At 36.1% G+C, this 15402-nt stretch overlaps 1 protein-coding gene across 1 annotated transcript in view; it reads left to right on the top strand.

Moving 5' to 3' along the window:
- Window positions 1–315: 315 nt before the first annotated feature.
- neurl1aa (neuralized E3 ubiquitin protein ligase 1Aa) overlaps window positions 316–15402 on the top strand; it is a 40672-nt gene continuing 25585 nt past the window's right edge. The window contains exons 1-2 of the mRNA XM_084402204.1: window positions 316–527; window positions 13199–13440. Of these exons, the coding sequence (XP_084258330.1) occupies window positions 494–527; window positions 13199–13440 (276 nt within the window). The 5' untranslated portion in view covers window positions 316–493. The remainder of the gene's footprint in view (window positions 528–13198; window positions 13441–15402) is intronic.

Genomic DNA, 15402 nt, shown 5'->3' with positions numbered 1-15402 from the left:
TTACAGAATGTGATTTTATACTTATACTTGCACTGAAATTACAGTAGGCTAATTAATTAGTAATGCATTACATACAGCAATGTATAATGGGTATTTTAAATAATTGTTAGAAAAATGTGCACAACAATATACTTCCTTTGCATGTGTTTAAAAAAATATGAGGTTATAGAATGGGTGTTATGTACATTTTTATAGTGTGTTTCTTAGAGTATTTGATATGTCTGCGTGGGTCTGTTTGAAGGGGAGTGACACCCAGCGAAGCGCTTCTAGACTCCGCCTTCTATGTAAATGAGTCAGTGTGGCGCTGGTGTCCGCGCGCTCAGTCAATGAGCACCGAGACTGGAGGAGTGTCCGACTGTTTACATCTCGTTTCGGGGGGCCGAGAGATATTTTCCTCCAGCATGATGTCGGTGTGGAATTATCGCACTCTCCACCTTTGAGAAATAAACGCGACCAGCGCAAAAAAAAAAAAACAGTGACCCGGCGTTGAGTCATGGGAGGCCAGATAACCCGAAACGCATTGTACGGTGAGGATCTACATGCAACCGCTGAATGATGTTCCTTCTGTTTGTACGCTCTGCTTCAGCTGTATTGTACATGATAGATTAATTCAAGAGAATTTGGAAGGAAAACGTCTGCCATACATATTAGACATACAAACATACATATTAGAATACTTGCACTGAATAGAATAAAACACATTCTAGCACAAGTCACAGACTTAATGTAGACTGTATTTAGGTTTCTGGAGATTTTGCGCTCGTGTCAGTGAACGCGCTTTCTACATCAGACGTGTTTCCCCCATAGCAGCTTGAAAGCGTGAGAAAGAGAAGGGATTTTGTGGGGATTCCCTCTGTTGTTGGGAATAAGAAGGATTTACTGCGGGTTTTCCCACAACGTTTCATTTTACTAGGCGATGTACATGCCCGTGAAGCAGCTGGCTCAAAAGATAATCAAATAAATCAATAAATGTATTGATTGGTTTTACATAAAAACGCACGGTTGTCGGTTACTCAGAGTAGAAAGCCTACTGATAGTTCCTGAAATTCATGTTGAGGATGTTGTGCTGCTAGAGTGTATGTTTTGGCAAGCCCTTCTAACATGTATTTCTTGCTTTGCAATTTCCAACTAGTATCTTTTTGTTTATGTCATTGCTTTATCGACATACTGACTGACAGACAGATAGACAGATAGACAGATAGATAGATAGATAGATAGATAGATAGATCTGGTACAGGATGATTTCCGTTGGCCTGCAGGGTGAATGGGTGAATAATCTTCCTTGTTGGATGTGTGGCTGTAACTGAAACAGACTGTGAGCAGTTGGTTTATGTAAATCTCTCTGGCCTGGAGTTAATCTGAACCCTTGGTGGATCAGACTCACTTGATCATTAATTCTAATTAAAGCACTATCACATCCAATTAGGTAAACAGGGACTAGAGATATGACAGGCCAGTATGTGTAGTAGCACCTGGTGTTAGTGCACTTGTCTTGTTCGAAATGTACTGAGTAAACCCCTGAGGAAATGTATTAATTAAAATAAATAAATATTTTAATAAATCACATCGCAAAACCACAATGAGCAATATGAGTGCAAAGGCGAACATAAAAAAAACCAGTCAGCTCTGAAATGAAAACATTACATTTGATTAAAAGCATAAAAGAGTATTTAAAAACCATAAAAAAAGCAAAAAAAAAAAGCATAGTCATTTGGTTGATGGATGCCTTGAACTTGAACTTGAATTTTATTTTTGGAGAGTATTAAGAAGACCAAAGGAAATGATGGGAAGAGGTGGAAACAGGATTGGGAAATGACGCAAGCCAGATTTGAGCATAATTTTTGCTCAAGTCCCTTAAGGCAAGTCATTTCACTCGGCGGCCATCTTTGAACCGCCTTTCAGGCTGATATTTCAGTCATGCAAGTACAACATCTCTTTGAATGGAGAAACATCAAATTCTCCAAAGCTGTTGACCATTAAATTCCCTATTTGAAATCACCAATGAAATCTGACAACAACTCTCTGATAAATTTTTGTTTCTAACCACTCAAATCATGACAAAAAAACCCTGCATTTTTCAGACTGGACCAGCCAATGCGTTTGTGAAGCCACAAGCACTCGTCTCTCACAATGACTTCACCAATTGGCTATTGTTTTATTTAGAAGGTGCGACTTATTCCGTCATATTGCGTGCTGCACTTTCTCCCATTCATAGTACGAGTGCACTGCCTTTGTATATCATATGTCTTTGACTAAGCTGCTGCTTCTGCTTCAACAATGTTTTTAGTTTATCTGTATATAAAAAAAAAATTGTTTGGTCATAACTTTCTGGTTTCTCTTTCCAGTTCCCATTTTTGAGTTAGGGATTGTTTTTCAGTTCTTGCAGCAGGCTGACAGTGGATATAAATTGCTTATATGGGTACAATCGCATCTTTCACCTCAGATATAGCAGATAACAGTGCTTTATCTGATCTTTGTATGAAACCAGAAACCATCCAAAACTGAGAACAAGATTGTCTGGTTTGTAGTGTTTGAGCTGGATAGAGACACTAATGTACTGTATGTTTGTGTGTGTGTTTAAGACTGGTGGGTGTTTCTCATGCAACTCTGGAACACATCCTGGCCTCTGAGGCAGGAAAGAGAGGAATAATTCGGGTTTTTTTTATATAAAGGCTGTTAAAAATGGAACATTATGACAGTTGTTCCTGATACTGTCACTAGAACAAAAACAGTATCAACACTCCACCTTAAACCGTTACAAATATGGAAAGTTAAATGCATATTGTCAGTGTAGTTGCATGCGTTTTTTGCATATACAAATTCTCTGGTCTATTCTTTTTTGTACCATTATTTGATTTGCATTTGGTTAAATAATAAATTTTGTGCAATAAATAGCAATTGTGCAATTCATTCTTAGTAAGAATGCAACAATATAAACCCGTAAAAAATATACATTGTTGGTTTAACTTAAAAAAGTATCCTGGCTGACTTAAAATTTTAAAGGGAAAGTTCACCCAAAAATGAAAATTCTGTCATCATTTACTCTCCCTCAAGTTGTTCCAAACCTGTATGAGTTTCTTTGTTCTGCTGAACACAAAGGAAGATATTTGGAAGAATGTCTGTAACCAAACAGATCTCGGTCCCCATTGACTACCATAGTATATTTTTTTCCTACTATGGAAGTCAATGGGGACCGAGATCTGTTGATTACACACATTCTTCCAAATATCTTCCTTTGTGTTCAGCAGAACAAAGAAACTCATACAGGTTTGGAACAACTTGAGGGTGAGTAAATGATGACAGAATTTTCATTTTTGGGTGAACTATCCCTTTAAGTTCATTGAAACAATGAAGGAGATTGGTTTAATCAACAGAAACTCAAAATATGATATTATCTGAACCACATTAGTTGATTTGACAAAAAAAAAAAAAAAAGTTGTGATAAATCATGAAAATAATGTTTTACAGTGTGGTACTGATAAATTCCTTTCTATTAATAATATTAAAATACATAATACCCATATTAAAAATTCTATACTATTTTGTTTAAAAATAACAAAAGTGTTTACAGTGAAATTAGGCATCATGTCATTATAATGTACTATATTATGACAAATCTATCGGCCTTTTCATTTCGAGATTTTCAAAAAAAAAATGGACTTTGTTACTAAATTTGTAGTGTATGTAAAGATTCACTTTTAAGTGAGCATTAGATGATGGCAAAGGTAATCTAAATGTAAAAATAGGAGAAATGAACATTTCACAACACTAGCCAATATCCAGCTGAAAACCATAATTATGTAAACTTATGGCACAAATAAGAATAGACCAGGGGTGTATTTCCCAAAAGCATTGTTAGCCAACTATGTTCGCAAGTTCCACTCAATTGAACTCGCCCCAGTATGGTACTGATATTCCGTGCATCCCCAATTCTTACTCATCATTGCTGAATCAGTTATTCGCTGCTAATTTGTTTATAACAGCACGGAAAGTATTGTAATTACTGAATTAATTACCACAGTGTTATTTTTTGAATCCACAGTAAGACAGCCATGCACACAAATAACATGAGGAAACTGTTAGCACTGGAGTTTGTTTGGACTGGGATTTTTAATGAGGCATGTTGGGATTGATTATCAGCGATTGGTTGACATGCAGACAAGGAGTTAATGCGCTGTAGTGACAGATTATGGTAAGGCAAACAGAGGAAGTGCTCTTATCTCAATCCCTGCTGTGGTTCCGTGGCTCAGTTGGTGTGTTGTGTCAGAAACATATGTTTGCAGGTCAGGTGCTGATGCTGCTAAGTAACCGTCTGCTGCACCTCTGCTGAGCACAACATCCTTGATGAGTCACTTAATCCTCGCTCTCACCGCAGAAATTAAATGACACCACCACACACTGGGGTTTGTGTATACGGATCAGATCACCTAAGAGCCAGCCGGCCAGCGCTTAATATGTTCACTCATTCATGATACTTTACTTTATTACAGGGCAAGATAGTTGCTAGCTGGCTTCAGGACACAATCACAAACATGGACATCCACACCCCAGGAACAAAAATAAAATAAAGGACACTTATGGAACCAAAACTGTCAATAATTGTGCTAAATAATACAAATAATGTCACAAAAAAATTGCTAAAATTATATTATTACTTTTATTATAAATAAATAAATAAATAAATAATATATATACAGTATATATATATATATATATATATATATATGTTCATTTCTTCTATTTTTACATTTAGATTCACTCCTTTATTTCCATTCACTTCTAGATTGCCATCTAACACTCATTTAATGTTAATCTTTACAAACAGTAAGGACATGTAAAGACAATCTTTACAATTCAATAACAATGCTATACTATACATACTATACATCATTATTTAAAATGGTGTGATAACTACATTCACTGCAAACACTTTTATTTTAGTCTTTTATTTTGAATTTATTTAAACAAAATATTATAGAATTATAATATCAGCCATTTATCGGTTATCAGTACCAGCTAGAATATTGTTGCATCTCTAAAAAAAATCCCATACTATATATTTGGACTACAGTGTAGTTGAAAAGTATGGAAGCTTGTTTCCGCCAATGAATAATAAATAAATAATAATAATTGCGACTTTTTATCTCACAATTCTGACTTTTTTTCTCACAATTGCGATATATCAAGTCAGAATTGTGACTTTTTTTCTCACAATTGCGAGATATGAAGTCAGAATGGTGAGAAATAAAGTCGCAATTCTGAGAAATAAAGTCGCAATTGCGAGATATAAAGTCAGAATTGCGTGTTATAAAGTCGCAATTCTGAGAAATAAAGTCGCAATTGCGTGATATAAAGGCGCAATTCTGAGAAATAAAGTCGCAATTGCGTGATATAAAGGCGCAATTCTGAGAAATAAAGTCGCAATTGCGAGATATAAAGTCGCAATTCTGAGAAATAAAGTCGCAATTGCGAGATATAAAGGTGCAATTCTGATAAATAAAGTAGCAATTGGGAGATATAAAGTCAGAATTGCACGATATAAAGTCGCAATTGCGTGTTATAAAGTCAGAATTGTGAGATATAAACTATTCTGAGGTAAAAAAAAAAAATCCGTCTTTTTTTCCCTTAGAATTGGACTTTATATCTCACAATTGTGAGTTTATATCTCACAATTCTGAGAAAAGATGTCAGAATTGCGAGATATAAACTTGCAATTGCGTGTTATAAAGTCAGAATTGCGTGATATAAAGTCGCAATTGCGAGAAAAAAAGTCAGAATTCTGACTTTATAACACAATTCTGACTTTATATCTCGCAATTCTGACTTTATAACACGCAATTGGGACTTTATTTCACACAATTCTGACATTATATCTCGCAATTCTGATAAATAAAGTCAGAATTGCGAGATGTGAACTCGCAATTGTGAGATAAAAAGTCGCAATTATCTTTTAAAATGTTTTATTTTGTGGCGGAAACAAGCTTCCATAGAAAAGGGCTCTATAATATATATACAATGGGGGAAATAATTATTCAACACCTGAAAAAAAATATTTTAAACACTTTCAATGCAGCAATTCACATGAAATTTTGACCAGACATTGGTATTAACTCAAGAACGCCCCCCCCCCCCCCCCACACACACACCAACCAACCACAAAGGACTATACAGTCTGAAAAAATACAAATATAAAACATTTATGATGTTTAGCAAAGAATATATGAATATATATATACACACACACACACACACACACACACACTATACATATTGTTCAGTATACTGAACAAGTACAGCGAACAAAATGTTCTCTCTACTTGTTCAATGTTAGGCTAAAACATTTTTGGTAATGTTCTGAGCTGTTGTTTGAATGTGAAATAAATAAACAGACAGTGATGCATTCTTCTAGTGTTGATGCTTGATACTAAGTGACAGCGTGTGTGTTCTGATTGATGTGTGTGACGACACTTGAGCGAGGGCTTTGTATAAGCCAGAGGGTGTGTGCTCAGCCAGGTGAAACTCCCAGTTATTCAGGTTTTTTGGGGTTTTTTTGTACCAGAATAACTATTAGCATATGAATCTTTAGCCAAGCCTGCAGCCATGGTGACTGATGTGTTGTGGTCACATGACATGCCTCTCACCTCAGATTAGCACTGTAGTTGCCAAGTACATCTCGTCTTAAGATGCCAATTTCAGCTGATCTCACGCTCATGCTGCTGTTTTATATACTTGTATACTTTTATTTAAACATGTAAGCAATTTTTTTTATTTTTTACAGTTGCCTACTTGCCATACAGCCATGTTTTTCAGATAATCTTTTACGCGAGTTAGTGAAATTGAACTGTTTAATGATTCAGGAAAACAGATTCTCAAGTAGATTATTTACTTTCTGGTGTCTGATACCTAAAAACAGCTTTAATAATGAAGTTATATTGAGTATCAGAACACACGTACTTACAGTAGCACAGTTAATGTGATTACAGACAGAGCAAATTAAAAGCTACTGTAATTCCTAGAGAATAGACTCCGAAAAGAGGACAATGTGTGACGTAATTAAACAAAATGCATTTCTAATGACAATTATTTCATTAAAAGGATTTTTACTGCAATACAATTGAAAGTATTTCTATGTTGTGAACATCTTTTACAATACGAAAAATATATTCACTTACTCAAACAATATCATTATTTCTATCTATCTATTTACTTGTTGAGCCTGCAGCTTTCCCAGACCAAACACACTACAAATGTATATTACGCTAGGACAAGAAAAACGTTGAAAAAGCTTGCACATCAAATCAAGGCACATCTAAAATTACTTTAATTGTGTCCCAAATGCCACACTATATACTTATGCTCTATGTATTTAACCGTGAACTTTATAAGGTTAAATTAATATTTAACATCAGAGTCTGATAGCCCTTCCCCCTTTGTATTTAAATCTGCGACAGTTGAGCGCATGAAGTGTCCAACATTCCACACTTTGTTTTTGGGGTTAATTAAGTGCATCATCCGGGTATTTAAAGTGCACTTTTTCTATTTGGAATGTTCAGTGTAAACACACTACTCGCACTATTTATACTACAAAATGTCATTGAAAAGTACACAAATTGGGACGCACCTACTGTCTTTTGTAGCTGTTGCACAGATGAAACAGAACAGATAGGCTATTGTACTGTCTGTTTGCCGAGTATATTTGGCTGGAGACTTTGCCGCCTCGTGATGCATATAATAAAACACTTTCTCCCCTTTGCAAGTCAGTTTGGAACAAACTTTCTGTATATTCAGCAAACGAAACTGTGAAAAGTGAGCCTCGGGATGTTCTGTTGTGAAAACGGCCTTTTGAGTCCTGCAGGCCAAGCAGTTTTATTTTAACATTGAGTGTATGAGAGTGTCTGAGATGTGAGGTGTTACACATAACATGACATTCTCTTACCTACAGTCAGACATCTGAACCTGCCCTGAGCACGTCTGCATGGTAATGAGGATGTAATGGAGATAAAGATAGCAGCTACCTGACAACCTTACACAACCTTAAACCTGACCTTAGCACTTGGAGATCCTCTTTAATGCAAGTAAAAAATAAAATAAAGAAACACAAATTATTTACTATATACACAAGTGTGCTTTACTAAACCTCTTTCCCAATTTAGAAATGATCTAAAAACCTTTTAAAGATCCATCCATACTGGCTTCACATAAAAATTAGAATATCATGGAAAAGTTGATTTATTTCCATAATTCCATTCAAAACGTTACACTTCCATAGATTATAGATTCAGGGCCCACAACTTAAACGACTTCAAGTATTTAGTTGTTTATTTGTACATAATTTGGGCTTCCAGCTCATAAAACCCACGAAAACAGGATTTAAAAAAATTCGAATATTACATGAAATCACACAGTAATTACACAGTGATACCATGGTCATTGAACCAGGTTTTGGTTGTTTTGGCAGTGTGGGCAGGTGCAAATCCTGCTGGAAAATGAAGTCAGCATGAAGTGCTCTGAAAATGTCCTGGTAGACGGCTGCGTTGACTCTGGATTTAATAAAGCACAGTGGACCAAAGTCCTCTTTTCTGATGAGAGCAAATTTTGAATCTCATTTGGAAACCAAGGTCCCAGAGTCTGGAGGAAGAATGGAGAGGCACACAATCCAAGATGTTGAAGTCCAGTGTGAAGTTTCCACAGTCTGTGTTGGTCATCGGCTGGTGTTAGTCCACTGTGCTGTCCACTCAATGCAGCCGTCTACCAGGACATTTTCAGAGCACTTCATGCTTCCTTCAGCAGACAAGCTTTATGGAGATGCTGACTTCATTTTCCAGCAGGATTTGCACCTGCCCACACTGCCAAAAGAACCAAAACCTGGTTCAATGACCATGGTATCACTGTGTAATTACTGTGTGATTTCATGTAATATTCTAAAAAAATTTAATCCTGTTTTCGTGGGTTTTATGAGCTGGAAGCCCAAATTATGTACAAATAAACAACTAAATACTTGAAATCGTTTAAGTTGTGGGCCCTGAATCTATAATCTATGGAAGTTTAACGTTTTGAATGGAATTATGGAAATAAATCAACTTTTCCATGATATTCAAAATTTTTGGAAAGGGTCTGTACACTATTGGTCAAAAGTTTGGAATAATTAAGATTTTTTTAAATGTTTTTGAAGGAAACATTACGCACTTATACTCAACAAAGCTACTTTTATTTGATCAAAAAATGCAGTATATGCGAAATATTATTACAATTTATAAGAAGCATTTTCCACCAAATCAGCAAATTAGAATGATTTCTGAAGGATCAGTATTAATTGATGAAAATTCAGCTTTGCCATCACAGGAATAAATTACATTTAAATATATATTAAAACAGAAAACGTTTAAATTGTAATAATATTTAACAATATTACAGTTTTGTTTTGTTTTTTGTTTAATGAATGAAGGACAGTTTCACTGATATTAGCAATATATGTCAATGTTTGAACTGCTTAAACGATTTTTACATTTGTATCATTAGATATTTGAGTAAGTTGAACCCAGTACTTACGTTTAAATGTGTAATTTGGAAATTTCTCTCTCTCTCTCTCTCAAAAAAAAAAAAATCCTGTCGTCACTGGTAAGCAATGCATTCTGGGGTAAGCAAGGCTGCGAAGGATCCATCTGTTGTATCCTTGATTGCAAATCGCAAAACGCATTTGGAGGCCTCATTTGAAGGAGCCTTCGTTTTTGGTGATGCAATCAGCTTTCGAAGGACGCAGCCTCTGAATTGGGATGCAGCTATTAGGGTTGGGCCGATAGACAATGCCATCATCCATCGCTGATGGCTGACAGACATCACGATGTTCTCCCCCCCTCCCCCTCATCGCCCAAACCTAGCAGCTAAACTGTAGTGCTAACCAAAGGATGTGGGCAGACATTAGCATTGCTACTTCTGGATATATTTGTAATGCGTTAAACAGAAAATAACATTATTTTTGAAAGCCCTAGATTATTCAAATGCTCAAGTGTGTTGATTCAGGCCCTCCAAGCTGTTCTTTATGGAATAAACTTATGTAAGAAACATCTTCTGTCCGTTGGTTACCTTAAAAAAGAATGTGGTTACCATAGAAATAGCAGCATTATGATGTGTTCGTAGCCCAGGGTGGAATCTGCTTGTGTGTTGGCTATGTCACTGTCTTCTATTACTTACAAAGAGTGTTTGTGTTTCTGCATGTTCAGTGCTGTTACTTTATATGACTTAAGTGCGTCTTATGTAAGAAAATTTAGGATGACAACAGAAATGTATTAAAGGCGTATTATGTGAATTGCTGTTCACAACACATTTTTAACGGAGAAAAATGTGGGTTGGGATTTGATTTAATCATAAAAAGTCAGTGTTGCAGTCAGAATGGAGCCAGACTTAATATAAGTTTGCTAAATCAATACCTATACCTTTTCCTTTGGAATAATGTGCATAAATGAATAATTCATAAGACCAGGAACATCATTAAGAACGACAATAGGGCCAATTTTGATTTCATGTTCATTTAAATTCAATTTTAATTGAATTATTTAGAATAATGGACCTCAGTTGTTGACTGAACATTTAACGCTGCATCTTAACTAGTTCTGCAACGTATCTTCCACCTAGTCCCAAAGGGGGGACTTTTTTTACAGATTAAACCTTGAGAGATTTTACACTGATCTGGGACCAACTTCTCCTGTCCATACAGATTAAGCGAAAGCACACACACTGAACTCAGCTCAGCAGAAAACAGAAACTCTCGCTATGGCAGCGTTGCTAAGGAACATGAGCTGCTACTTAACCTCCATTTTCTGTCTGACAGCTGCAGCTCTTGTGTTTGCTAATGTATTCATTTCAGTGTGCTCAGACTATGAGTGTTATACACAGTGTCCGTCCGCAAACAGACCTGCACACACACATACACACACTAACACTACAGACACGTGTATGCAACGTACAAAGTCTGAAAAGCAAATGAACGCTTAAATGTTTTCTCATATGATGGTTTCACTATTTACATAGCCAGATATAGACAAACATTTCTAGTCTATATGGTGACCAGTGTAGCCTTATCTGCATTGCTCAGGAAACATGTCATTGCCCGCTATCAGTTTCTACATGGGAGCCACAATAGCTGAGAGGACTGGTGTCATCACTGGACGCTCCTCCAACCGTGCCATTACGGACCTGTGAGGGTGTGTTATCTTGTTAAAGGAACCCCTTGCCAACTCAGTGAATGTTGGACATGAATGAATGTAGATAGGAAAGCCATAAAGCTGGAACCTCTCATGGATGTCTCTAAATATGACATTGTGCCAACTGTACGCATTGCAAAACATTCCTGTGCCTCCGCTAAAATAGATATTCAACTTCTGTAGATCAAAACATCCGAATTCATTACTCTGGCCATTATTTAGGCCACGTCTGCATCTTGTCAAAAGGTACTTATAGTGTTATAATTTGGACTTGGGTAGTAAAACACACACACAATGGAACTAGAGCTGCACGGTTAATCGTTAAAAGAGTGTGATCTCGATTAAAATAGCCACACGATCTTATTCCTAAATGATAGCAATTTGGCTTTAAACCTTTGACAAGTACGTTCACAGCGAACATTCAAATCTGCATTAGCGCTGCTGCTGACCCAAAGTATGAAACATATTATCATTATTTCTGTTACAATAATTCAAATTATCACAGAAGTACTGGGATACAGTTCATGGTTCAGATATAAACACTGATGTCTATGGCAGCGATCAAAATAGAGTAAATCATCTTTTGAAAATAACTTGATGGTTTAAATAAAGATTGTCTTAATTACATCATTACACCTGTAGGTGGCGACAAGTGACTGTTAAAAAATGTATTTGTCATTGAATAATTCTTTCAAGAGATTCGTTAAAAAACGCTGATTCATCCAGTGAAGTCTTTATGAGCGAGTCAATTCATAATTTATTCAAACATTTAAATGAATTATATATATATGTATATATATATATGCAGTTAATATTTTGTCAGAAAAAGTTGTTAACCTTGCCTAGAAGAAAGAAGTGTGTTGAAGGTTATACGATAGATAGATAGATAGATAGATAGATAGATAGATAGATAGATAGATAGATAGATAGATAGATAGATAGATAGATAGATAGATAGATAGATAGATAGATAGATAGATAGATAGATCTATACAGTAGATAGATAGATGATAGTTAGATGATAGATGGATAGATAGATAGATAGATAGATAGATAGATAGATAGATAGATAGATAGATAGATAGATAGATAGATAGATAGATAGATAGATAGATAGATACAGTAGATAGTTAGATAGATGATAGATGGATCGAATGCTATAATGATAATACGTTAGATTGATAGAACGAGATATAGCTCTACTAGTTTAGATAGAAGGCCTAGTTTAAAATGACTAGAAAACCTCTATTGTTTTGGCACTTGGATGCATAATTAAAAAGTGTTCAGACCTTGCTTGTGCGTTGTTCATCATTCATGTTGTGCACTTAAGTCTCAAATGAGAATGCCTGTGTTTCCTGCAACTCTATTCAGGAGTGGAGCTTTACACATGTACACACACACACACACACACGCACACGCACACTCACATGCATGTACACACATTTGAGTTGTGATCTTGTAAGTGAGAAAAAGAGTTCACAAGTGAAAGACTGGCTGTTATGAATTCATACAGTGACAATAATCAGTCAACTCAATTTTCCATTACGTGACAAATCTGCAGTGCAACATACTATCCAATTCGTAAACTAATTGCAATAATTAAATGCTGTAGGAAACGCTGCGCACTTTATGCTTCAGTACTGAAATTGTGCAGTTCAGTGCAGCCTGCTGGGAAAAGATGAATCAGATTTATCTACAAAACTCAAAATCACTTTGTCCAATGAAAATGCTGTACATAAATGGGGTCAGACAAATCTCACCATGCAAGGGCTGATGCTATTTTATGCGGTTCATTGATTTGAAAGTAAAGGCCAGGCTTTAGTCATATTGAGCTGGGGGTCTAAACCTATTTTTTACAGTCTATGGTCTAAACACGATTATGGCTGAGAGAAGACTTATTTTCACACCATTATGTATTTTTATCATTTTATCATTTGCAGTATTTAACCATATTGACAGACCATGGTTTATAAACCGTCTTTCTTTCTCTCTTCTAGACTCTCTAGGTGGACCGTTCCCCTCAACAGCCCACCGATGCCACCACAAACCGAAGCGCTGTTTACCCTTGCATCCGTGCGGAGGTGTCCCCATGAGCCCCCTTCTCTTCCACCCCAACGCTAAAGGGTCTCAGATAGTCATGGATCTATCACAGAGGAGCGTCAAACGGCAAGCCAGCTTCTGCAACGCAATCACGTTCAGCAACCGGCCCATTGCTCTGTATGAGCAGGTCCGCTTAAAGGTAAGAACAAGGATAGGCATAGATGAATATGTGGGAACTGTGGGATAATCAGGGGGGATGGTGGGTCCGTATTACACAAGTGGAAGACACACAAGGTGTATGTGAACATTTCCAAATGTCTGCTGCAGGAAAGAGGCCGTTGATGTAGCATCTCACCTGTCTTTTTTTAAAAGTGCAGGGTATACTTTTTTGATGTTAAAATTAGGGCTGGGCAACGATTAAATAAAAGTTTGTACTGCGTATAATTATTTTGTATATATATACACACATATGCATGTATATATTTAAGAAATATTTGCATGTATATACTGTATATATATTTATACATCCGCACTCTAAAAAATGCTGGGTTGTTTTAACCCAATGTTGGGTTAAAAATGCAATTTAAAAATGGACAAACCCAGCCGTTGGGTTACATTTTTAATGTAACCAATGCAATTTGTCCATTTTTTTATTGCATTTTTGTCCATTTTTGATTTTGTCCAAAATGCAATTTGTCCATTTTTAAACTGCATTTTTTAACCCAACGTTGGGTTAGTCCATATTTGACCCAACATTGGGTTAAAACAACCCAGCATTTTTATATTGTATATATACTGTATGTTTTATATATAAATACCCAATTTTTCTTAAATATATACATGCATATGTGTGTATTTATATATACTGAATAATTATACACAGTACACACACATATATTATGTAAACACAAACTTTTATTTTGGATGCGATTAATCGTGATTAATCGTTGCCCAGCCCACCGATGTATAGTGGATATAATTATAATACCGATTATCAGCTGATAAAAGCAAAAAAAAAAATCCATTATGCTGATGCCAAAATTCGAATACGCACAGTACGCACACCCTAGTGCAAGGTTCCTCAAATCCAGTCCTGGAGGGCCACCCACTACCCTGCAGAATTTAGTTCCGACCCTAATCAAACACACCTGAACCAGCTGGTCAAGGTCTTCAGTTACTAGGAAATTGCAGGTAGGCAAGTTCGATCATGGTTTGAGTATAAACTCTGCAGGACAGTGGCCCTCCAGGGCTGGATAAAAAAAACTAAGTATACTTTAGGGAAATGTGTTTGAAAACATTTGTGCAATTCCGTTTGTTTCCACTAGAGGTGCAAAAATGCATAAATTTGGTTCGCATGCAATAGCGTTTTCTTTCTCTGTCTTTCTTGGTTTGTCCTTCTATCTTTACTGAACTTTAAATGCACCACTCTAGAGAAGTTGCTCAAGTTCCCTCTTCCTATGTCAATGCAGTAACAATCTAAGATAAACACTCCTATCCCAGACTATAGCCCAACCAGTTCTTCTACCATCATACACAGATGGTTTTGTGTGTAAACTCACTCATTAGTCAAGTTGTCAATACTGGTATTCTCAGTAACATAGGGCCGCTGTGACATAAGTCATTGTGTTCTTGAATTGTTTGTAGGGCTCATTCCTGGAGTTACTGTAAATCAAATTAAACAGAGCATCTCTAGTCTAAACACACCACATGACTGCCTCATACATCCCCTGAATTGTCCGCTACGCTCAACCATTTAAGACCATCACAAAACATGCCCCCTGTTTGGCCTTCGGCACTGCTGCAAAAGGAAATACTAGAGCCAACTTTGATGGAATTAAATTGAAAATAATCACATGCAAAGGTTTTAAAAGAAAGAACTGGAACCTTTTCAGCCAACAGAAAAGAAAAAAACACAAACGAAATGTAACAAAAATGAGATTAAATAGAAAGTGAATTAAGAATTTGGTGTTTGGGAAACTAAATTAATTTTCACACTGTAGCTTCAAAAATTAAAAGGACAACTTTTTATCTTAATATCTACTCAAATTAGGTGCATATTAGTACCTTGGTGTAGTAATATGTACCCTTAAGGTACTGCTATGAACCTTTTAGGGGCAAATAAGGTTACAAAGATTCCCCTTTAAGGGTACTAGCCCAGTGA

The sequence above is a fragment of the Rutilus rutilus genome (assembly GCF_951802725.1).
Source record: "Rutilus rutilus genome assembly, chromosome: 2".
Classification (NCBI taxonomy): domain Eukaryota; kingdom Metazoa; phylum Chordata; class Actinopteri; order Cypriniformes; family Leuciscidae; genus Rutilus; species Rutilus rutilus.
This window is presented reverse-complemented; position numbering and strand designations above follow the sequence as displayed.